Here is a 24,688-nt window from a genome sequence, read left to right as displayed (position 1 = left end):
TTTACCTGAATGCCTCTGAGAGAGGATGCCCCCATATAAAGGAATACTCCATACAACACAGGCATGGGTATGAACTGAAAATCAACAATAGAGAAATATATTTCATGTAGTTCCTGAGGGATACTTGGAAAAATTAAGTGTAAACATAAAAACCTGTGTATGTTTATGATGCTTTAAGGCAGTGAAAATAGCAATATAAAACAGTAAGCATTTTCGTAATTCAAGTCACATTTAACAATACTGTGATCATAACTGCAGAATGAGTTAAAACGAGCGCCTCACCTTGAGCACTGATGTCATGAAGACCGAGCACCCCATAAGAGCAAAGATCATGAGCCCGGTAAAGCGTTGCTCTCTGATACCAAGGAACTTGGGCTGCTCCCCGGGAGCTGAGCACTCTGATTCAAGTTTCAGGCTGTTGACGTGGGTGATGGAGAGGACGGTGGCTGCTACAAACCATGGCAACCCCATCAAAGAGCAAACACCTAGCATAACCCCAACCATGAACAGATCTAGATGATATCCACAGCCTTTCTAGAGAGGGGAGATACCGGTTGATAAAGTTAAAGTTAAGCTGTTTTGATGCAGTTCAGCAAGATATTATGCAAGTGATTTGCAGTCTGTAGGTAAGCAGGAAAGTACCTTGAGTTTGTGTTCCTTTCTGTTGATTATGACAGCTGTGATCTGCTGGTCCATGAAGATAAGGATGGTACAAAGCATAGCTGGCACCACCGTTATGACTGCTGTCCACCAGGGGTTAGGCCCCAATGGGGTGATGAACCAACCTCTATCATCTCTTGTCGGCTAATGGGAAAATATTACGTTTGGTTAGGTGATTACCCTAAAATAGCATGTCAAGAGTAATTTTAAAGGAATTCTTATAGCAGGTGATGGGGAATCATAGTCTCCATGTCCTCTTTTATTTAAATTGTGCATTCACTGTGTATTGGGATGTGCATTCACCGATCCCTTAAAATCACCTTAGATGGGTATCTTCTTCTGGCCAGTAAGGGCAGCAACATATGCAAACCCAGTTCTGAAGAAGTTGGGATGTAGTGTAAAATGTAAATAAAAACAGAACAGAATCATTTGCAAATCTCATAAACCCATATTTCATTGGTAAATGGCCTGTATTTATATAGCGCCTTTGTGGTCCCTAAGGACCCCAAAGCGCTTTACATATCCAGTCATTCACCCATTCACGCACACATTCACACACTGGTGATGGCAAGCTACATTGTAGCCACAGCCACCCTGGGGCGCACTGACAGAGGCAAGGCTGCCGGACACTGGCGCCACCGGGCCCTCTGACCACCACCAGTAGGCAACGGGTGAAGTGTCTTGCCCAAGGACACAATGACCGAGACTGTCCAAGCCGGGGCTCGAACCGGTAACCTTCCGATTACAAGGCGAACTCCCAACTCTTGAGCCACGATCGCCCATATTTCATTCACAATAGGACATTTAAAACATATCTAATGTTTAAACTAAGCAAATATTAGCTCATTCTGAACTTGGGACAGGACCATGTTTATCAGTGTGTAGGATCCTCTCTTCTTTTAACATCAGTAAACATCTGGGAACTGAGGAGACCAGCTGCTGAACTTTATGGTAAATGACTGTTCCCCCATTCTAGTCTAATGTAGAGCTAGAACAGACTAGATCAGTCCTGTGTCTTCTTTGTCATATTTTTGCTTCATTATTTGTTTGTTTCATTTGTTTACATGCTCCGAATGTTTTCAGATGGTGACAGGTCTGGATTGCAAACAGGCCAGTTCAGCACCCAGACTCATCTACTGTGAAGCAATGCTGTTGTAATACGCACAGTATGCACTTTAGCATTGTTTTGCTGAGATATGTCCTCCCTGAAAAAGATGTCTTCTAGCTGGGCACATATGTTGCTACAAAACCTGTATACACTTTTCACCATTGATGGTGCTTTTCCACAGGTGGAAGCTGCCAGTTCCATAGGTGCCACTGCTCCCCTGTACCATCAGAAATGCAGGCTTTTGGAACTAAGCACTGATAATAAGCTGGATGGTCCCTCTCCTCTTTAGTCTGCAGGATGCAGGGTCCATGTTTTCCAAAGAGAATAACGATTTTCAGCCTTGACATGATTTTTCAAGATTCCCAGAGTCTTTTCATGATGTTATGTACTGTAGATGTTGAAATTTTAAGTTGAGAAACATTGTTGGAGAATGGTGAACTCTGCCTGGCTACATTGCTTTTTTTTTCTTTGTTCTTCAAGTCATTTTGCTTTAGTACCGCTTGAAGCCTTTTGTTGCCCCCGCTGCAACTTATTTGAGATGTTTCCCACTTTACACATTTGATGTGTTTCTTTTCTCTATTGTTAATGAAATACGGGCTCATGAGATTTGCAAATAGTTTTATTCTGTGTCCAAACATTTTCAGAACTGGGGTTGTGTGTGTGGGTATGTGTGTGCCGTTTTGAGATAGACTTGTGTATATTTAATCTTTCATATAGAAGGTTGAACTGAACAATTTATTGTATGCTCTGGCTCACCTTAAACACACTGGGAACTTTCAGTTTTGGAGAGGGGACCCCTAAGGCATAGTCAACCAAGACCATGGTTAGGATAGTGATGAAAACAGCAAAGTCACTGATAACGGACCTGACCTAAATAAAACAAACCAAAAAAATAGAGGGGTGTTTGTTAAAAAAAATAAATGCAAACAATCCATAAATTTATGGGTTTCATTAATACTAATTAATAGAAACCAATCAATTGAGTCACTACTGCCCTTTTAATCGTGCTATACTTAAGTATGACCACTAGAGTGTGCCACTGCATTGTGCTACAAAAGTAAAGAGACGCTAAGTTAGTGACAACTAGTACCTTTCTCTTGATGATTCAGTCATAATGTTGGTACACTATCGCAACTGATAAGAGATTGTGGACAGTACCTTGGTGGGAAAGTAATTGCTGAACTTGAACTCCTTGAGGAAAGCTGACATGAAGACCGTGGAAAAGAAGAGAATGACACACCAGAAGAGAACGTCAGGAACGTAGGGTCCTTGAGGTCCACAGGCGCTGCCCACAAACTCCCCACGATTTTCAATACAGCCCTGCAGAGGACAGGGCACAACTATTCATTACAGGGTTTGTGAGCTCCCATGTTTACAAAAAACTTTCAAAATGTGCTTTTACAGTGATTTGCAGTGCAGTTTGAGTAATCCAATATAATCCAACACACATGCCCTTAATCCCCTCTATTCAGCTTCCTCCATCTGGAAGAGGATGCCACTTTAAGGTGGAAAACCTAAATAAATGCTTTTCAAATTTGTCCCCATGTAAATCAGTATTTAAATATGTCCTATATGCATATAAAACTAACATAACTGACAGATTTGTTCATGTTTTGCTTTTTTTTTTTTTATTGTTGTTGTTGTTTTCTTGGTTTTAATACTTTTTAGTGGTACAGTAATACCTTGACCTCCAGTGCTTCCCAATAGATTTCTGAAGCGGTGATGTTGTTCATCTCCCAGTACTTCAGGGTGCCATTGGTGGGGTCAGAAGGCTCAACGCATGAACATCTGTGGTAGCACATGAGCATCTGGGTAAGTTAATAATCTGTCATCGTGGATTTACTGTGTGGCTATGAAATGGTCTTCATAATTATTCCTGCATTACTTTAAACAGCCCATGCTATGAGAATTAACGTCCACTTACGAGTACAAGGTGAGTTTGTCCAGGTTGTTGTTCTTGTTAAAGGGATAGTGTTTCCCCAGGTGGATGAGTTTCTCCAAGGCCTCGTAGATGAAAATGATGCAGATGAGTGAGGCAAAGGCTTCCTCTGTAAAACGTGTGATGTAACAAACGAGGGAACTGGCATCTGTGGCCACCAGCAGAATACAGAGGAAAGCTGTCCACAGGCCGATACAGGTCCTCAGTGACAGATAGGACAAGCCATACTCCCTATGTTGAGATTTAAAAGGAGGGGAAAAGCTGTTGTCTTTGAAATATTGTGAATTAGAGGAAAATCAATATTAAAATAAAATTGTATGCTTTTTGTCCATGAGATCAATTTATGGCCAATCAATTCATTTTCACGTCAGACAATGTAACAAAACAAAATTCGACATTTGTCAAGGAAAAACATACTTGCAGAATTTGAACAATATCTTTTCAAAAACAAGCACAGGCCCCGTGCTCCCCAGAATGGTAAGGGGCTGCCCGGCAAACAGGGAATAGGCAATTCCAGTCAGTGAGGCTCCAAACAGTGACTCAATTGCACTCTGGGGGATGGGAAAGGAAAAAGAAATTACTAATGGTTATATATATATGGAAAAAGGATTCATGATGTTGAACTACAAGTATTGTCTAATGAAACTCTACTACAGTGTGAAGCTAGTCTTTGCAGAACAGCGTGAACATTTAGAGGAAACGGCAGGTGATTTACTATGCGTCCTTCTGTTGCCTCGCCCAGTAGTCCTCCAAAGGTGATGACAGGGGACATGCAGGCACAGTAGAGGAATAAGAAAGAGGCGACACACTGTAAGCTAAAAGCATCAGTGTAGTCAGACAGGTAGTGAGGGACCTTGCGTTTGATGTCTAAAATGAGACCGCCAAACCACCTGGGAAGATAAATAAATAAATAAATATTAGCGTCAGTATTCTGAGCTTTTCATTTTGACAGTTTTATTAATTTAAATGAGCTAGGTTTTTTTTTTCCCCTAACTTGTTTTCCTTTCACTGCCTTCCCAGTGCTCAGCTATTGGCTTAGTGGAATAGTTCCCCATGACGGATAAAGTCTCTCTGCAAAAACTGAGACTGGAGATGTTTCTATGGAAACCACTTCATCACTGCAACTGCAGACCAAGTTTCCCCAGGAATAGCCGATTAGCATCACAGTCTACATTTTGTAGAAGCACAGCTGATTCAACCTCAAACTCCTTTTATGTGTACAACACATGAGGAATAAACACACCAAATAAAGTAGTGTGAATCTTTGGATGCTTAGTAGAATTATCCTAAATTATCTCCAGCACATTTATGTTTAACAAGGTGGCTTCATGAACATCTTAACTTCCTGGTGATCACAGTTCCCTTTAAAAAAAACAAAAAACAAAAAAAAAACTCTGTGTTGTCACTTCCTGTGTGACTAACAGGGGCATAATTTACAGGGGGGGAATTATCTTGCATAAATAGGCTGTTGATTTTCTTTACTCATTTCAGGTATTACCAGCAACATAGTTGCATGTTTAATCATCTGGGAATTTACCCAGATTTATTTATTTATTTAGACAGAGATCTTGACCCCCGCAATGTTCAGCACAAAGTTACGTGGATGGTGACTCACCTCCCGGTACGCTGCAGTTCTGGACTGCCATGAGCATCGTGCTCTTCTTCTTCATCCCCCTCTACTAATCCATTTGGTAAAATGTTACTTTTCTTTCTTTTCTCCTATTTAACAAACAAGGCACAAATGATGCATAGCATTAGTTTAAGCAGGCCAAAAGTCAAGCTCAGCCACAATCCCAGCACAGAATCAGCTCATGGCTCACGTGATACTCTTCTATACATTCAAATGATAAATCTCATGTATGGTGCACTATCTAAGCTGCTTTAACCTGCTCATGGTGGCTGTGCATCTGCAAACCCTTCTTGTTCTGTCTGGCTTAATCAATGTCATATCTGTCGTCACTGATGCTTACTCTCTATCTGTGCTGGCGTCTTGCTGCTGTTCTTCCTGGATGGATGGGGATGTCCCAGCACAGAGCCATACTGCCAAATGGATCATTCAGTCAAAAATCATTTGGCTTCAGTTTCTCCAACCTAAAATCCCATAGTTTTCTAATGGCACCAGGATAGGCCTGGTGTCAAAATTTAGATTAAAAAAGAGACCCATCACATGGTGACTGTTTCAGAAAATCTAAAAACTCTGAGCAACCATGAAAAAACAGCAATATTGTCTTTATATTTAGACTGTAAAATTGGTTTTCTTGGAGTTTTTAACAGAGCTTGAATGTGTTTTTCAGCCCTGGAATTTCTATGTGAATTTCTCCTGTAATTAAGAACTTAGGAGAGAAAATATAGGCAAAGTTTTGATCCAGTCTGTCTAATTCGAGAGCCTGTAACTTATAAAATAATTATTGAATGAAGGCTCAGTTTTGCATGGATTCTTGGAATGATCTGCATATAAAGTATTGTCAGTGGAAATAATAATCTTGTTCTCACTACAGAGGCGCAGTTTTATCAAATATTAAAGAGTTCCTGAATTTGACTGCATTTAAAAAAATCAGCAACTGATTAATAAAATTCATACTGACCTGAGAAGGTACATTTTTTGGTGGCTCTATCCGTATGGATGGGTCCCATTCCCCAGGAGGCAGGACTGTCACTTGATCAAGGAATTCATCGATACCAGCAATTATATCATTTCGATCTTTAGCTTTATAGGCAACATCATGGAAAACCTGCAAACAGAGACATATGTTTATATGCACTATATCAGTGTGGTGCAGTGTATATATGCAACACTCTGTGAACAACAGCCATCACTTTTTATATCTGTTAAAAGGGGATTTACACTTAGGGACAGTTTACAGCAGCTTCACCTTTGGATTACCTGACAGGTGCTGCACAAACTAAATTTAACTGACTCATTTATGCTTATTCCAAACAGTGTGTTTGTAATTAAGTTCAGACTTTCTCTTTTCCACAGTTATGGTGGATGACAGCATAAGATCCAGACAAAAAAGGAGGGCACAGGGGCTGAGTAATCACCGAGAGCATGTCATTAAAGCTCTGAGCTGTACTTCACGCTGAGAAATGTTCCATCACTTTTGAAATTTGGTGAGTTCTGCTGGGCTGTGAATTTATGCAAAGTGCCTGCAGAAAGTCTGAGTATGACATCTGACTGACATTTACACCAATCTACCCACTTCTTCAAAACAGTAATGAATAAATAAACCCTTCAGGATGATAACTTGGTAATATTTCTCCCTTAGTGAATTCTTACCTCATCTGTCATCAGTGTTGCAATAGATCTCCCAATCTCATGATACTGAGGCCCTCTACCCAAGGGACCCAGGAGAATAAATAGAAACCTAGAGGCAAAATCACATCATTTTAATTTGATTTGTCAAATCAAATGTGGCTGACTTCTTTCTGTGATCTCGAACTGGTGTAGGCACATCATATGGTAGTGACCTTGTGGCAATCGGGACTTCAGCCAGTCCGTTGAGCAAAACCGCCGGTGAAAGGCGGACAAACGCCACCACTGGCTTGTTCAGGAATTCCAGCTCGCCAACTAACACATTACAGGCTTCCGCTCCCGGTGGGATCTTCTTCATGAAATGAATGTCTATCTGAAAAAGACCCCAAAGAACAGTGCTTCATAATATCCTTCATGGTTAGCATAACATCCAAACAGGTCTCACAACAAGAATGGTTTAAAAATAGTGGCACCACATAGCATTTTTTGCATTTAAGTAATTATTTTTTACACCTTACCTTCACAATAAGCCCCAAATGTAAGATATTAAATGACATTCAGTCTAAATGCATTGAAATTGCCCGGGATTTACGTGTCACAGGACATAACAGTCAAATTAGTCGCAGATGAGTGAATGAAATATTACAAAACAGTGTTAAAAAACAAATATTACTTTGATTTGTTGCATAATAACTCATAAGGCTAGGTTATTTTTCATTTCCAAGCAAATCAGATGCCTAATAGCGTATAAAACCTGCTCCTGATGATAAAAATAATCCTCTTTTAGTCACTTTATCCTTTGTTGTTGGTAGTTTTTGTTTTTTTCAGATTTTTTTTTAGTTTTTCTATATTACTGAGCAGTTGCTAGTGCCAATGCAAATAATATGCACAACATAGACAGTATCGCATGTGCTGCAACCGTTCAGATACCAAACAAATTACCATTTCTATATGTGTTGACTTTCATAAATAGTGCAATATTGAGACTTTTATACCAGAAAAATAATTATTCTTTGTATTTAAAGTAAATTATACCCTGCAGTTGGAAAACGTATGTGCATTATTTTATAAGAAAAATTCTAGTTTAATTATTTCAACCGTTATAAAAGCACAGCACATTTTATAACTGTCCCAGTGCACCGGGCAAAGCACACGAAGCAGTTCAGACACTGACCTAGACAACAGGCTAAACTCATATACATTATGCAAACGGTTTCAGTGAGGATTTTGTTTCTGTCATTGCTGTGTGTGGTTGTGGTTATTATCTGTGGTGACAGTCTTTTTTTGATACTTAACAGGGTTATAATCCTAATCCCTTACTAGATGACCTTTCCATTAAAATGCCAACAATGACACACAATAAAATAATAGTCTGCTCAGAGTCTGGTATGACACACTCTTTTTCTCATATCTGATAGTGTTATTTTTATGCTTATACTCACACTGGATTTCCATGAAGTATCTTTTTATTGTTATTTTTATTGTCATTGTTATATGCAATTACTATTTCAAACATTAAAGATATTTATGATGCAAACATTTTACTGGCACACTAATGCATGGTTTATTGTTTTATATGTTGAGTAGTCTACATATGAAAATGTATAATATTTTAAAGAATTAGCATTTTTAATATAAATTTAATGTATATAGCATACATAGAGCCATATATAAACCTTTTAGTCTTTTGCACACATACTACACACACTATGCCTGCACCTGTATAAACTGTGTACCATACCTTGCTGAAGTCCACAGAGCTGTTATCTCTACTGATGTCCCCTTTGCCGTCTTGAACTGCTAACTGAGACTGGGAGGCGGTCAGCTGACCTGAACAGTCCAGACCAGATATTTAATTAGCTCAAAATACACATGAATTAATTTTATGTACAAGCGTCATGTTTTTTTTCTTTTTTTAACAATAATAAGTGGGAAAAAAACAGAAACTAACAATTTGTGTTATCTTTATTAGCTATGCCTGGTAACTAACCGTCACCATGTCACAAAGGCATTTAAACAACGACCAGATACCAGGGGGTCCAAAGTGAAAACCAGAAAATATCCTCCACACCATTATACCACCAACAGCAGCGATTTTTGAACCACTGATAAAAAGCAGGATGGAGCTATGCTTTCATATTGTTCATGTCAAATTCTCCCTCTGCCATCTGTATGTCGCAGCAGAGGTCACAACTCCTCAGAGCAGCCCATTTTTCCAGTCTTCTATTGTCTCATTTTGGTGAGTATGTGTGAATTCTAGCCCTACTTTCCTGTTTTTAGTTAACAGGAGTAGCAATCAATGTGGTTTTCTGCTGCTGCAGTTTATGTGCTTCAAGAACTGACATATTTTGTATTCAGACATGCTCTTCTGCATACCCTGGTTGTAACAAGTGATCAGTTGACTTACTGTTGCCTTCATAGCAGCTCAGAGCAGCTCGACAAGAAGACAGGATATGGATATTTTCTCTCTTTCACACTCTCTAAACCCGTTAGATATTTGTGTGGGAAAATCCCAGTACATCAGCAGTTTCAGACACACTCAGACCAGCCCATCTGGTATCAACCTTATTATTGCCACATTCAAAGTCACTTAATTCGTCTTTCTCTCTCATTCTGATGCTTGTTTTGAACTTCAACATATCGATCATGTCTGTTGCTGCCACATGTTAACAAAAACCTGAACAGCTAATGATGTGACCATCTGAGTTTATACTTTAACTGAAAACATGAACACATAAACTTAGTAAATGATGAAGTATTTGAATGCAAATGTTAATTATTCAATAAATTGTTAAAAACTGAATTACTTCAGTTTTATTGTTCAGTTGGATATCTATTAATGAATTGCTTTGTAACTAGTTTCATTACACTCCATGGTCACCTGCACTCAGTAGCTGATTAATTTCATTAAATAAAGGCAAAGGAGGATGATCACACAGAGATGAGTACAACTTTCTGGAGCAATTATTGATTTAAAAAATGAATTTCAGCAGTGTTGCTGTCTAAAAAAAACCCATGCTCATCAACGTGATCACTGCCAAGCTGCCTGACAGGTTTGGCCTAATTTCTGTATTCATTAAACAGCAGGGTCAAAAAATTAACACTAATTATAGTGTCTAATACACTCACAATGCATGACGTGGAGTTTATCTCAGATTGTTGCTTTAAAACGGCCTGTTAAAATAAAACAACACCAAGAACACCCTCAAATGAGAAAATCTTTGAACAAACAGTTTGGTTTGTTCTGTAACTAATTTTGTGATATGGGATTCTGGCAAACCTTAAGCTTATAAAATGTAGCTGGCAAAGATACTGGAAAATAGAGCTTCCAGTTACTAAATTCAGCCCAAAATTCAGTCAAATAGTTTTTCCACCATGAAGACCAATATTAACATTTTTTTATACAGCCTATTAAACATTTTCTTTTCAATTTTCTCTTTAACTTAACTGTTTCTGTCTACCAAAATTATCTATTTTGAGTTGCCAGTCACGAGAGTTGCCAACATAAATCACAAGAAGCCTCTCTGCAATGTGTTTTTTGAGTAAAAGCTAGTAAAGGGGCAAGGGCATAGTGTATAAACCAGCACCTGTTCACTTGAGTGGGGCTGTGGCAGGTGGGTGGGCAGATTGTGGACAGAATGAGGAATGAGCAAAAGATGGAAATATGCACAAGTTAAGACCATATGTATTAAAGACACATACACATATTGCACATTCACAAATTATACACACTAGAACACTTCCAACAGTTGGTATAAAGCAACATGTTGTGACCACTTTAACTAAAGAGTGATTCTTTCTTTTTAGAATATTATTTTATAGGAGACAGTCTCTCAGGTTTTCTCACCATTTTTATCCAGATGAAGCTCAGATGTTTTCCGGCCAATGTCGGCGATGGATCGTACAAGTGGCAGGCGATTAGCCAGCTTCTTCTGGTTCTGGTGATGGTGCTGCTTCAGTAGTGTTTCACGCACTTTCTTTCTGAGCTCATCCCCCAGTGGTGAGTACAAGTCCTGGTGGTCTAAGACCATGTCTGAAATAGACAAACGCAAGCTGATGCATTCAGTTTCTTACACTTAAATCTTGAGCAACTGATTAAAAAACCCATATTTATACATTGAAAATAGTTAAAAATTTTCCCAAAAAGAAAAATTTCTTAAAAACAGAATTCAAGTCATTACCTGCAATCTCTTCAATGGTACTTGCCCTCATATCGAGCAGCACGGTGCTGTTGATAATGCAACAGCGCAGCTCAAACAAACTGTGAAGAGACAGCGTTGCTACGTAGGGCTTGCTCCATCGTTCCCCTCCATCCTCAACATCCTCCTCAAACTTCAGCCACCTGCAACAGGAATTTGAGTTCCTGTCAGGAGAGGCCAACAGACCACAAACTGGCAGGCCATCTGTTCTAGCTGCAGTAACAACACTTATTCATTCTAGGTCCCTCTCTGCTCACGTATAAGTCATATATTTCTCTCAAAAATACACTTTTTTAGTCTCCTTCTTTACTGCTTTTCTTCAGTGTGTATCTCTTTAAATAACATGTCAGATTTACCGTGTCAACGGAGATCTATAATCTTTGATACATAAAGGAAAAGACATCTTAACATCAACAACCATTACAGACATAAATTAATTTAAAAATGTGCCAACAATTACAACTTTGAATTGCAATTACTTAATTTAATGGAAACAAAAATAGATAATGGAACCATGTTGACAGTACCTGGCACTTTCCCTCCACTCTGAATCCTGTCCTTCCCTCACACAGATCTCATCCATCTCCGTGAAGAGATCATGAGGAATGTGCTCCTCATCATCATCTTCTGCACCCAGCAAGAACTGCACTCTCTGGGACGGAGTATCTAGAAACGCAGTGGATTCAAATGATTGGTATAAACTGAGATTAGCTGTACCCAAGATCCTATGGTTATTACAAAATAATAAATGAGAGCAGAGATAGTTTTATTCCAGTGCTTTAAAACAATAAAGTGTGTACCATAAATCGGAGACTCTCTACCCTCCACCAAAGTGCGGGCTCGCTCCTTGCTTCGCCTCCTGCTGTACTTGTTTCCATGGTGGCGGTGGCGGCGATGGCTGCGGTGTCTGGTACTGCCCAAAGGGACGTGGACCCCAATGTAGAGAGTCCTGTGACCTGGGGACAAACATGATTAAAGACAATAAAATACACTCACTGTGCCTGGGTGAAATGCTACTTCTGTGTGTTAATCCATTCATCCTGCGTATTTTTATTTTATTCGAACGCATGGCTCAGACAGATAAGATGTAATCACGTAATGGCTACTGCCGCCAGACCATACTGAGCATTAACTCGGGGTCAGCAAGGGGCAACTTCCAAGCCTGAAAAATGAAAAATGAAGCACCAAAAAGGCCAATGGCGACTTGTGGCTTCCATCCTAAATAGTCTAACTTGAGAGAATTTAAAAGCATGTTTACAGTCTGATATTTTGATCTATAATTTCCTCATCCAAAACACCTGTATGGTGGTAGATTTTTTCTTTCTTTCTTTTTCATAACTTATTGTCCGGGGCCCTGCAGCTGTAAAGTCACTAACGTCATGTTGCCGACATGTTTGTGGTGTTTGTGCTTTTTAATAGAATCATCTGACAATAACTTGGACTGCTGCGTGACACGAACCAAGAAGTTTGTGCTTCACTTCTAGTTGCATTTTATCATTCCTTTATTTACCATTAATTAGCAGATATCTGTAACTGTGCATGTTTGGTGTCAATATTATAAATACAGCAACAGAGTAAGTAGGGAAAAAAACTGTTTTTGGTGTCAGTGCATAATTTTTTTGTCTATCAGGAATATTGGGGAGAGCGTTGGGATGGGACTTCAGGTTCTAATCATAGAAATGAATGAAGTTCTTAAAAATAATATAAGTTGATAATAATCCACAATTGTCTTCAGGGGCCCGGGGATGCACCAAAATAACTTCAAAAGAGGAGCCATGTCTGCTGTTTGGACGTTTTTCAGTTTTGTGCTTCTGTGCTGGACTTTTACTGCAGGTGGGACTCAGGCAGTTTCTGCGCACACACACATACGCAGTGAAACGGGTGAAGATTTTAAGGCTAATAGGTGTTTTCCTATCAACAGCAAAATTTATGCCACAAAGTTTAAAAGAAGTCACAGTTTAATTTGCTTCAAAGTTGCACTTTGCTATTCTAATGTGGAATTATTAACACTAACAAGCCAAAGCTGACTTTTAAAAAAACAATGACAAATAGAGAGTCTGTTAAGGACTGTTAAGTCCATAGTCCTGTGTCAAATATGAAATTTATGTTAACAGAGCCTAACATTGTCATGGTCCTGGGACTTCTGACCCGGGGGGTTTCAGTGTTGTGTGTTTTTTGGGGGGCATTCTGTATTCTGTTAAGTCCATTTGTTATTCTAAGGGTTTATTGTAGGGTTCCTAGGCTATACTGTTTGGTATTGTTTATTAGATTTCCCCTCATGTCTTTACCCCCTGTGTCTCCCTCTGTGTGTCTGTGTTTATTTAGTTGTGTGAGTCCTTGTGCCTTGTTTCCCTTCCTTGCGTTCATGTTTCCCCAGCCCGTCATGTCTGTGTACTCCCTCGTGTTCCCTCGCTCCCTCTCGTCCGCCTCTCCTCCTCTCCCGCATCATGTTTCCTGTTTTATTGTGAAGGTCCCATGTTTTCATGTTCATTCTGTTCAGTCTAGCTTCCCCTGTCTCGTTATGATTATTCGTGTCAGCTGTGTTCCCGTGTGCTCCCACGTCCCTCTTTATCTTTCTGTGTATTTATGTCAGAGTCTCCCTCAGTTCTGTGTCGCGTCCTCCCTCATAGACTCTCTCTGTGTTTCCTGTGTGAATTAGTATTTCCCAGTTTAGTTTTGTATTGTTGTGTATCGCCTTTTTCCCACTCAGCAAATAAAGCTGTATTTTGAGTTTAAACCCCGTTTCCAAGAGTTTGCTTTGGGGTCCTTCTCCTGCCTGCACACAGCCAGTTTGACTACCAGAATGTCTTATTAAAAAAATGTTCGGTTACACTTCCCAGCACAACCAGACGCACTTCCACAGATTGGACACGATCGCTACATTGGTGTAAAACTGTTATCAGCAGTGTCTGTTTGTGTTTAACAATTTTAAAAAAGAAACTGTGGTTTGAGAAGATTATTTTGCTTTGACCTTTTGCTCAAACATTTAGTCATCAGATACTTAACAGCAGATAGTTCTTTTCATCCGCAGATTGCAGAAAAAGCCACGATAATCCAGTGACACTTAAATGGAAAAGCCTTCTTTATATGATGTATTATTAATCATCATTTCAGCCCAGTTCATCATGATCTCTTCAGGCGCCTGCCGATTTCTGTGTAACTATTATGTAATGCGCTAATGTCATACTTGGTACATAAAAACGTTACCTAACTCGACAAGCAGTTAAGTCATTAATGATACATGAACCAGAATGAATCTGTGTTTAAATTAGCTTAAACAGAGTTGTGAATAATAAAGCAAGTATACTGTATGCCTGTTACTTCTTATTTCTTCTGTTCACTTTGTCTGAATAGTTTTTAGTATATTTTTAATATATATTTTTTCCAGGTCTACTGGAAAAATGTATTCCTTTTACTCCTTAATGACAGATGGGAAGGTACCGACTGTTTGCTCCTCCTGTAACATGCCAGCATGCCCTGATCATAGCAGGAGGCAAATTGAGTGCTAGAACTGAATCTTGTGTCTGATTAGCTTCACCTGTTTTTAGTAGTTGCTAGTGTATAACTGCAGTAAGATTTTGGTTTGCATTGAGTCAAGGCGTGGAGGGTTAAAGGTTTGGTGGCCTCAGGATCTGGTTCTGTTGACTTCAATGAGTGATGACTTCCAGCTTGCACTGGCGTGATTTGAAGCTGGGTGTGAAGCAGATGGGATGAGAATTAGCACCTGAGTCAATGTCTGAGGCAATGATTCTCAGTTGGAAAAGGGTTAGTCAAACAATAATGTGGTCTGTACTTTGGATAAAAGCTGCAGGTTTTGCCTTTTTCACTTTCATTTTGTAAAATGCACAAATTAATTGTAACTTTGCAAAACAATAACAAAAAAAATACAAAAAATTATTTAAATGGCATTAATTATATAACTGAGAATACGTTGAGATAAAATGTTTTGCTGTCGTTATTATTATTTTGTTAATATATTTGTTTCTTACAGTTAATTATCAGGGTCCACAGGGAGCATGAGGTAGTATGAGAGTCTTCAAAATCAGTTAAATGTATTTCTATAACTTTCTGACTTTGTGTTATATGTTTTCTTGCAGTTACCCTGTAATGAAGTAATACCTGATGATACTGGGCCCTCTGTGAATTTGTGATGCCTCACTGTTGATTCATGTCTGCTTTCTTTTTTATCTTTTAAATGCTAAATGCTAACCAAGCCTGGGTGGTAGCAGGTTATATAATCAGATTTCAAACCAGACAGGATTATATAATCAGATTATTTTTAAGTAATAATAAGCCCTTCTTAGATTTGAGGGGGAAAAAGTGCATGAAAATTATAAATACACTGTCAAAGATTATTCAGTTACATGTTCATGATGGAAACAATTTGCCAGGTTGCCAATTTTCTTAGTTATACAAAGGAAGAAGAAACAAGGATTACATTAAAATAATAATAATCATGAGAATTTAATAAAACAAACAATAAAACTGTAACAAATTGATGGAACAGCTTTTATGGTTGGTGGATTTGTAATACTCTAGTATGTAAAATGCACATTAATTCCACTGGTGAAATCTGATGACTATGAATATTGTGACCTGGTCCGTTTTAGTATATGGTGCAATATATTGCATTATTTATTTTGCGATAAAATTACAACAGTACATTTAAAGTAATCCAGTGATTGTACTGTACAGTATATGTACAGTACTGCCTACAGCTACACCTTTTCTTTATATTTTGCTGTGAAAATATAAAGAAATATAGTGACTTGTTGTACCATGTAACCATAAATGGATGGTATATAAGACTTAAACAGAATTTTGTTTCTAACAAGCTTGAAGGTCAATCATTTTACAGCCACCTTTGTTGTATTTTATTTAAATAGTCTTCAGGAATAGTTCTTCAGGCTACCTGTAGGTCAAATGTATTTTTATAGCACATTTTATTTTTTTTAAAGTAGATGAAATCCAATATATATACAAGATAATACATTAAAATAAAAATAAGATTTACATGTGGGTGCCAGTTTAGCTCAGTGGGTGAGCAGGTTGCATGCTATGTGTCTGGAGTACAGCTGCAGGGAGTCATGTCCAACCAGTGGCCCTTTGTGGTGTGTCTTTCCCCAGAGTCCTGTATATTTTTACTGCTACACTATCCAATAAAGGCACATAAATGTGTCTGAGCAGTGCAGATGTGTAGTGTAGTGGTCGATTATTCCATAGATGTGGTGCTGTGCTGCAAAAGCTTGATCACCTCTCTTTTTTAATCTAGTTTTAGGCTTAAGTGCAACTGGTGAGATCACCTCAGAACTCTTACAGGTGTTTGAGTGTGAAGTATTTCAACGGATATTTCAAAGCTTTTCTTTCGATGTTGATTGGCTTTGGTTCTGTTCTCTGTCAAGATGATCCTACACTGCTTCAGCAATATTGAGGTTCAGGCTCTGGGGAGGCCAATCGATAACTGATGGTGTTCCACTGTGTTTTTCTATCCAGGTATGCTTTTACTGTACTGACAGTGCATTCGAGATCATTTTCATGCTGAAAAATTGGCTGTTGTTAATTAGAAGATTTCCCGATGGCGCTGCATGGTGGCTCAAAGTCTGACGGTACTTTTATGCATTTATAATTTCAGCATTTCAGCAAGATCCCCAACTCAACTGGCTGAAAATGTAGCTCTAAACTTTGAGAGTACCTTCAACATGTTTTACACTGATTTTCAGACCGATTCTTGGCTAAGTTATCATTTCTCATTTTTTTCTGCCTGTTTCTCTTCCTTAGGAATGGATTCTTGGCAGCTACCGTTCCAGTGAGACCAACATTAAATGGACCAACTGAAGGGCCAGATCAGTCTCTGAGGTCTGGTGTCGGTCTTTGCTGGATTTTTTGGTCATGACTCTCGGATACTGCTGTAGATCATTTTTAGGCATCTCCCTGTTGTCTACCATTTCTCCAGTTTATTCAAATTTTCTAAAGAAACACTGCACACTACCCCAAGTTTTTTTTTATATTTTACAGTTTTTTATGGCTTTTGGGGAATCATCTTCTTGGTGCAAAAACACTATTTTATATGTCAAACTATGTTATCTTTGGCACTTTTTATAGATTCAACTGAAGAAATTTAAACAACTGATTTGTTTTTGTGACAGGCTGTAGTAACAAAATGCCTAAAGATACTATTTCAAACTGGTTCTTTACTAAGTTGTCTATTATGTGTAGACACAACATTCACCCCCAGAGTTAGGTACCTATTTTACTTAGGTTCCTTTTTTAAGGTTTCTGAAAATTGTCAGGCATAAGCACTGAAATAAGTGTAAATGCAGTAAATGTTGTATCTCCTTGTGGAGAGAGGTATAAAACAGCAATCATGGAGAGCAAGACAGTAGAGGAGAGAAAGAGATAGAGAGAGTCTGTGTTTGTACTCGAGTCAGCCCACTCAGTTCACTGCAGAACAACACAGGGTTGCATGTATATACAGTGTTCTCTGGAATGACTGTTGAAGCTATTCCAAGATGCTACATATATGAAGAATACAAGTAATCAATTAAGCTAGTCTGTTACGAATATTGTTGTTCTGAAGCACTTTACAGTAACATCAAACTGTTTTTTGGTTAGGTTTATTTTTGATTTTATATTCCACTTTGGTTTCATAGAAATGTATAGTTGAAGAAATAGTGTAATTTTTTTACTATTATTTATATATTGAAAAAATACTTCTACATTAAGTATTTATGTGCTGTTTTAACTTAAAACACACAAATAAAAGAGAGTACCCCTGTTTACCTATATATATATGTCAAAAATCACTGTGATAGTGTGCAAAACAAAAATAGATTTTTAAGCTCCAACCTGCTACTTGTAATTTCACTAATTTCACTTTCACAGAAAAGAGAATCTGTAACGTTTTTATCATCCGTTTCTGCAGATGTAGATGGTGCTTGCTCCTGGCCTTTAGTTGCCCAGAGATCCCACAGTTTTTGTCTTTGTTTCGATTGTCCGTGTTTTTGGGCGATTATGAAATTTCTGATGCAAACTCAGCTCACCCACAGTTTCTGCCTCCCACTCTGCTCTTATCTTTTAACTGTAAAAAAGCTGTCAAGAGGAAAGCAGCAGTTGGGAGGACAGAGTAGGCGGCCTCAGCTGCAGCAGCCTTTTCACTCTTTGACACTTTTAGTATTTCCCAGCACATTGTGTCCGTTCACGTACCTTCAAGATCTTCTTGCTCAAAGTTGGTTCTCTGCTCGGACCGCGTTCCCCCTCTGTCCACCACCGCTTCATCGTCATTTCTCTGTTAGACACACAAATGCATGCACAAACACAAATTCAGCATTATGAACATCATTCTAAAGCACACTCACACAGCTGGAAGAAACATCATCCTGCAATATACCGGCGTATCCCAACTCAACATAGCATGAAATAAAATGTTTGTTGACTTGGTGCTCCCTTGCAGAACACTATGAACAAACACATTATCCAACTGAACGGTGCAGCTGCCATGGAAACTAATTGCACTTTTTATCTTGGAAAGGAAAGAGTATGATCTTAGTCCAAACAGAAAGCTTTTCACAATGCGAACAATAATTTACCCACCCACAAAGAAAGTTTTACTTCTGTTCAAGATGTCTCCTTTGTGGTGACTTGGAACTGAGTTCAAAAGGAGAATCACTGTTTGATTTAATTTGATCAAGTACGCATTCCTCCTAACTGGTTGTTTATGTTAACTAAGCACATTACAGTTCATAGTTTATCCGTTGTTCAATGTCTTATAACAATACGTCGTGCATTCCAAATAAATTACCCTCTCTTTGTTAAGATATTATAGTTGCTTTTTTAATTGCAGCAAGAACAGTTTTATGACTAGATACAAATTTAAACCCCGAGTCCTGCAATAACAATTACAAATGAGGAGGTTAGGGTAACTTAAGGACTGCTCAAAAATTAAATTATGCTTAATTACACTTTTAGTCTTCTACCTTACTAAAGTAGCTTTACATAGTTCAGTGTTGACCCTCAGTTCATCCTATGCCTCAATCAAGCTACACTCTCCCTCACCTTTCCCTTTAATCCGGCTTTTCTTGTAATTGGCTGCCACTTGAAAATTTAAGGCTTGAACAGCAGATGGGTGGGGATGTTCCTGCCATAGCTGAGTGCTTCAGATGATCGTTTTAGGAATAAGGCCTCTTACTGACATCATACAGAGTTAAAATAAACAAAAAATGCTGCAGCTGAGCATTTAGAGCAGTCTGAAACCCAAGAATTTGCCTCGCTGTGATTACTCAAATATCCATTATTATTTCGAACTTTTAATATGAGCAAAAACCTTAGCAACAATTTAAATATTAAAATTATGAAAGAAAACACAAAATAGCATAATAAGACCCTTTCAAGACTGAGCATTTCCTACATCCTCCTGTCTTATAAACCTGCAGGTTTAAAACCATTCATACTGGACATGGATTTAGATGATTAGATTCAGATCTCAGAGAAAACCGGCAGTCTGTGGTGTGAAAGCTTATGTAATACTTGTGAAAGATAATGGAAGTGAGGAGGTGGTAAAAGGGATTCAGAAAAACCTTCAAAAATCATTATTTGTCATTTGAGAACAGATAGAAATCCAGTGCTTTTATCTTTTCTTTAAAAAAGATTATTTGAATTTGTATTTATAAAATTCAAAGCTCTGAAAGATTACACAGATGAACTCTGACTAAAAACACCAACAGCATGAGCACTTACAGCTGAACTCTGTGTGCTCATCTGATGGATGCATAACCACGGTACAACATAAACAACCGGTGTGGACAGGGCACAGAAAGGACAAATTTGCTGTAGAGTAGGCTGAGGTCATCGACTACAACAAAACACAAAGCCCTCTCCCTCCAGCTTCATGGTGGGTGGAGAGATAAAATGGTATTTCAGTCCCTGTGCTTCATGCAGATTTGTACAGAAAGTTGGATGACAGCACACATATTTCCTGACATGCGTGGGTGTGCCAAACAAACTAAATACATACACAAATCTGTGAAGTATTGTAAGGAATCTTAAAAAAATGAATTTTGCTTTTTCTTGGCATGAGTAAATTAAAAGATTGCTACATTTCTCAAACTCATTCATCCAAAAACTACAACAAGAATAGGTTTCTTGACAACAATACCAGAATCAATAGAGGCATGTAACAGGTAACCAATGTCTACAACTGCCCCAAAAACTCAATAATTATTGTGTTTATAAGCATAAGGGCCAAAGTTTAGCACAGAGGTTTATTTGCAGGTTATTCATTCAATGGGCTTAGACACATTAAACCGAATTTTAAATAGCAGATTTCTTTAAATTATTTTTTTGATTGAAGCACTAAAAAAAGGATACATGTATACATAAAATAATGAGGAATGCCACAATTTCACTGCCATTCATGGATCTGGGAAATCTGTGACCTCTCTAAATGAAGCTGATATTCAAATATGCTGACTTATCAGAACTGGGCACTTTGCTACGTTGGTGTTTCTTAGTCCTGTCACAGTATTGACCACAATATTGAAACTCCTTCACATGCTTTGAATCTCTTGATTTAAAAAAAACTACCAATATTAACATCGTCAATATTTTTGTCTTGAAAGCTTAATACCAGCTTTTTCCGTGAGCCATCTTAACCTCCAGTAGACCGTCGGAGCATTACGATAATGAAGGGCACTGCTGTTTACAGCTGCAGTGCCACATGGGCATGCCAAGCCACAAGGCTGATGCTGTTAATCTGTCTACAAATGCACAGCTACGGACAAACATCCTGCTCAGATTAAAAGCCAGCATTTATTACTAAAACACCAGCCACATTAGTCTGTGAGATGGTATTAATGTGCATCATGTTAATGGTAAATGGCAATATATGTTATTCATTGTAGGAATATTGTGTACACTGAAGCAGTGCACTATGGTGTGTCTATAACCTCTATTTTGTGTGGTTTGTATGGGTTTACTGACTGAAAAGGTGCTAAACTATAAACACAAAAACCACTGATATACTGTTGTCACCCTTTAAGGAAGCTGGGCTCACATGAGCAAAAGATCTGATCAATAAATAATGTGTCAAAGTTACAATCTGAAGTTTTAAAGGTGGCTATTTGAGCTTGCTTTGTTTCTTATGTGAAGCACCTTGTAAAATAAGTTTAAAAAGTCCTATATAACTAAAGGTTATTATTCATATTATTACTATTGTTATCACTTCAATTTCAGTTATAAACAGACTGGTTCCTATAAGCACATTTTACACCTGAAGTATTTAGCTCTTTAGAACAGATGCAAATATTCAAAAAAAAAAAAACTAGTTACAATGTTGTATAGTAGTCTGATTACTTTCCAGAAACCACACCCAATGCACGCACAAAGACAGCTACTTTTAAGACTAATGATCAGCATCCACCCAGTAAAATCATGTTAAAGGCTGCTGGCACACCACACAGCTGAAGTGATATCACAGGATGTGGCACATACTTGGATCTGATCCCTACAGATGGCTGTGGCAATTTTGAATCCATCAGTGGCAGCGATATCATTAACCGCACAGGCTTTCATGTGGCACAAAATGTACTGTAATCCTTAAATGTTTCTGCTTCGAACTTCAACATCCTGTAAGAGGACACATTAGCGCCAAATCACTTTTTAACCAGAGCTGCTACGTAAGGTGTTTTGCAGCTCTGACCCCTCGTTTTGGCAGACTTTAGGTCTGCATCCATCCCCCAGCTGCAAAAAATGTAGCACTTGCCAATTTTTAATCAGGCTTTTCCAGTGATTCTGGACACGCTGAGAAATCTCTTCGCTAACCAAACACTTTTTTCCCCTGTTAAACACTCTGCAAACTTGGGTTTTCACCAGAGAGAAACTTCACATCAATAAACCAGTTCACATCATCAACATAAATGCCTGGTGTCATGAGCTGTAGCCTACCTGATCGTTGAAAAACCAAGGTGCCTGTTCGTTTTCAGACTGCATGAGCTCTCCCTTAGTGTCCTCTGCTATTTAATCAGTAGTGACTGAATGAAAGACAGTGTAGAAGCCGAGCTCCTGCTGCCCAGCTTCACACCATGCCTGGTAAATGCTGATGCCCTTCTGCTGTGTCAAACAACTGTAATTTGTGATCGAGCATCTATCGACAGTGCCACCACTCTGTCATCATGAGATTATCGTTGTGACATCATCAGTGCTGCACAGCAGATAAACCTTGGTTTATATAGTGTCTCCTCTCTGCCTTGTATGTATATAAAGTAAAACCACAAGGTCATTGTGTTACACTCAATCCTCTTGGAGTGTTCTGCTGATCCAGGAATGAACCTGTTATCTTCTTTCACTTGTTACATTTACATTTTGATACAGTGATAATCAAATGCTTCAATGTAACTTTTATTGGTAAGCTCACCCTGACAGCATCAACATTGACTGATGTAAAGTGTAAAACCCAGAGAGCAACTCACCAGACTTCTTCGCCCAACCGAGGATCCAATGGGAGAACTGGCCTGAAAAGACATAAAGTTGCAAATAAAGTTTATTTAATAAAACACCAAATCAAATTTTTAAAGTTGAACATTTCCAAAAGCTCAACTCAGTCCTTAAATTCTTTAACTCACTGAGCATGGAAGAGTAGACCTGAAAGTTCAGTTCAATTCTTAACTGCTGAGTGACTTTTAAGGTGAGGTTACGACCTTATGTTTCAAAGCCAAATCTATACTTGGCTCTAAAAGTCGTATTAGAGGAAAGCAACTCCCAGCATTCAGAGAAATGGAAAAATCTGTTTTCATAATAACAGCCAGCAGATAATGACAACAAATCTCCTCTAAAACGATCGGAAGAGACCAATGAGCGCGGGTCCTCCTCCCTCTGTGAACATTCTCTATGAGATGACATGCTCAAGCAGAATTTGAATGTGTGAAGGCTACCTGCTTTTATTAGTGCAACTTGTAGCTATGCCTGATTTTACATAAACAAGATGGAAGTTACAATATATTTACATAACATGATGATAAAAAAGTCACTTCTGTCAGAATTATGATGTATTAATAGCAACACAGCTGTCACAGCAGGGATTTACCTTACATTTGCAAAATGTTATAGCATGTTACAGCATCACTGAATTAGCACAGCATCATACTGAAATATAAAGGAGAAGCAATGAAAGCCTCCCAATGTCTGTTTCAATTCAGAAATTTTACCATCATGCCTCTGGAGATGAAGTTACATTTTGGTTCACTAAAAGGATGGATTCAATAAAATATTACGAGCTGACATACTGCCATTCCTCTTGATTGGAGTGGCAGCGTGCTTTCAGTAGATCCCTGCAGGTGAACCACAGCTGCTCAAAACTCCACAGTTAACTTAATTATTTAACCATCTGAGAGCCAAACGTTTTGAATCTGCTTCCCGATTTCTTTTTCTTTTTTTGCCTCTTTTAGCATCATCTTTTTTACCAGTACTCCACGCAGTACACGCACTAAACTTGACACTAGTCCTGAAATATTAATGTACATTAGTAAATATTTGTCCCCAAGACATCAGTTTCTGTTTACCGATGGCAGCAGCGGCTCTATCTGAGCACCCTGATCCGCGGTATCCATGTTCCTCTCTCAGCAGAGAAGCGTATCAGAGAGACGGAGCAGAGATCTCCGGTGCGTGTAATCCTGTCAGGTGTAGCGGTAACTGAGCTACTATCACATGTTTATATCATCGCCGCTCTGCAGCTCGCTGATGATTAGCGCTTCTCTGATGCGCTGCCTGTTCATAAAAACCATGCGCATCTCTGCCAGCTGACGCGGACGCGTCACTCTTAATATGTTTTGTCTTTTTTTTTCAGACATAGAGGAAAGACACCAATTATCAGGAGATATAAAACTGTTTCCCTCCAGTTTGTTTCCAGTTTATGTCCCCAATTATCAGGCTACGTATTCCTGTTTCAGTGTGGCTTCCATTACTTTATGGATAAATACGAATAGCTTCATTTTTAGGCTACAGCAGAACTCTGAGCTCTGTCTGGCCCCCTCCCCCATGCGCTACACAATATCTTACTTAAGACCAAAAAACAGGCATGAAACTGATTTAGGCCTACACACTGAAACTAGTCGCAAGTGGATTTAAATATTTAAAATAACGTTGATAATAATTTATATTTAACATTTTGTGAGTTACTTTTTCTTCTCGCCGGAGAGAACGTTGTACAAGCAGACGTGTCTTCTGGGGGATCCTGAAATATGCTTAAGAAAAGGAAAAGCTGTGAGTCTGTTTAGGTCTGTTAAAACTGGTGGAACTCGGGTCAAAGTCCTACCTTGATAAATACAGGATGTTATGTTATTTTGTAATTGAATATGTTTGTCCATATGCTGCTATGATAAGTGGAAGAGCAACAAAAACATACACGATAGTTTCCATTGGGGCGTGTGGTTTTGCGCCCGATGTTGTGCCAAAAAGGGATTTTTGATGTTTCTCCGCTTTTTCATATACGTTTTACTTATATTGGCGAATAGACTTTAGTGAACACGATATACAAAGGA

The 24,688-nt window shown here is 38.6% G+C and overlaps 1 protein-coding gene across 2 annotated transcripts in view; it reads right to left on the bottom strand.

Annotated features, from left to right (window-relative positions):
• The window catches only part of slc4a10b (solute carrier family 4 member 10b), a 28,684-nt gene extending 4,727 nt beyond the window's left edge, over nucleotides 1–23,957 (bottom strand). Inside the window, exons 1-21 of one of the 2 annotated variants that reach the window (XM_005452982.4) lie at nucleotides 23,711–23,957; nucleotides 22,622–22,663; nucleotides 18,363–18,444; nucleotides 11,960–12,115; nucleotides 11,687–11,825; nucleotides 11,142–11,302; nucleotides 10,808–10,993; nucleotides 8,702–8,790; nucleotides 7,176–7,333; nucleotides 6,985–7,072; nucleotides 6,293–6,439; nucleotides 5,323–5,426; nucleotides 4,423–4,597; nucleotides 4,125–4,258; nucleotides 3,693–3,938; nucleotides 3,451–3,556; nucleotides 2,927–3,088; nucleotides 2,525–2,638; nucleotides 643–804; nucleotides 283–534; nucleotides 6–74 (exon numbers count right to left, since the gene is read on the bottom strand). In XM_005452982.4, coding sequence (XP_005453039.1) covers nucleotides 6–74; nucleotides 283–534; nucleotides 643–804; nucleotides 2,525–2,638; nucleotides 2,927–3,088; nucleotides 3,451–3,556; nucleotides 3,693–3,938; nucleotides 4,125–4,258; nucleotides 4,423–4,597; nucleotides 5,323–5,426; nucleotides 6,293–6,439; nucleotides 6,985–7,072; nucleotides 7,176–7,333; nucleotides 8,702–8,790; nucleotides 10,808–10,993; nucleotides 11,142–11,302; nucleotides 11,687–11,825; nucleotides 11,960–12,115; nucleotides 18,363–18,444; nucleotides 22,622–22,663; nucleotides 23,711–23,758 — 2,820 coding nt within the window. In that variant the 5' untranslated portion in view covers nucleotides 23,759–23,957. Of the gene's footprint in view, nucleotides 1–5; nucleotides 75–282; nucleotides 535–642; nucleotides 805–2,524; nucleotides 2,639–2,926; nucleotides 3,089–3,450; nucleotides 3,557–3,692; nucleotides 3,939–4,124; nucleotides 4,259–4,422; nucleotides 4,598–5,322; nucleotides 5,427–6,292; nucleotides 6,440–6,984; nucleotides 7,073–7,175; nucleotides 7,334–8,701; nucleotides 8,791–10,807; nucleotides 10,994–11,141; nucleotides 11,303–11,686; nucleotides 11,826–11,959; nucleotides 12,116–18,362; nucleotides 18,445–22,097; nucleotides 22,256–22,621; nucleotides 22,664–23,710 lie in introns of those variants that run through there. The other variant, XM_005452983.3, reaches the window with a different exon arrangement.
• Between the last annotated feature and the right edge of the window lie 731 nt (nucleotides 23,958–24,688).

The sequence above is a fragment of the Oreochromis niloticus genome, linkage group LG16 (assembly GCF_001858045.2).
Source record: "Oreochromis niloticus isolate F11D_XX linkage group LG16, O_niloticus_UMD_NMBU, whole genome shotgun sequence".
Taxonomy (NCBI): Eukaryota; Metazoa; Chordata; class Actinopteri; order Cichliformes; family Cichlidae; genus Oreochromis; species Oreochromis niloticus.
The sequence above is the reverse complement of the archived record's forward strand: the minus strand, read 5'-3'. Positions and strand labels throughout refer to the sequence as shown.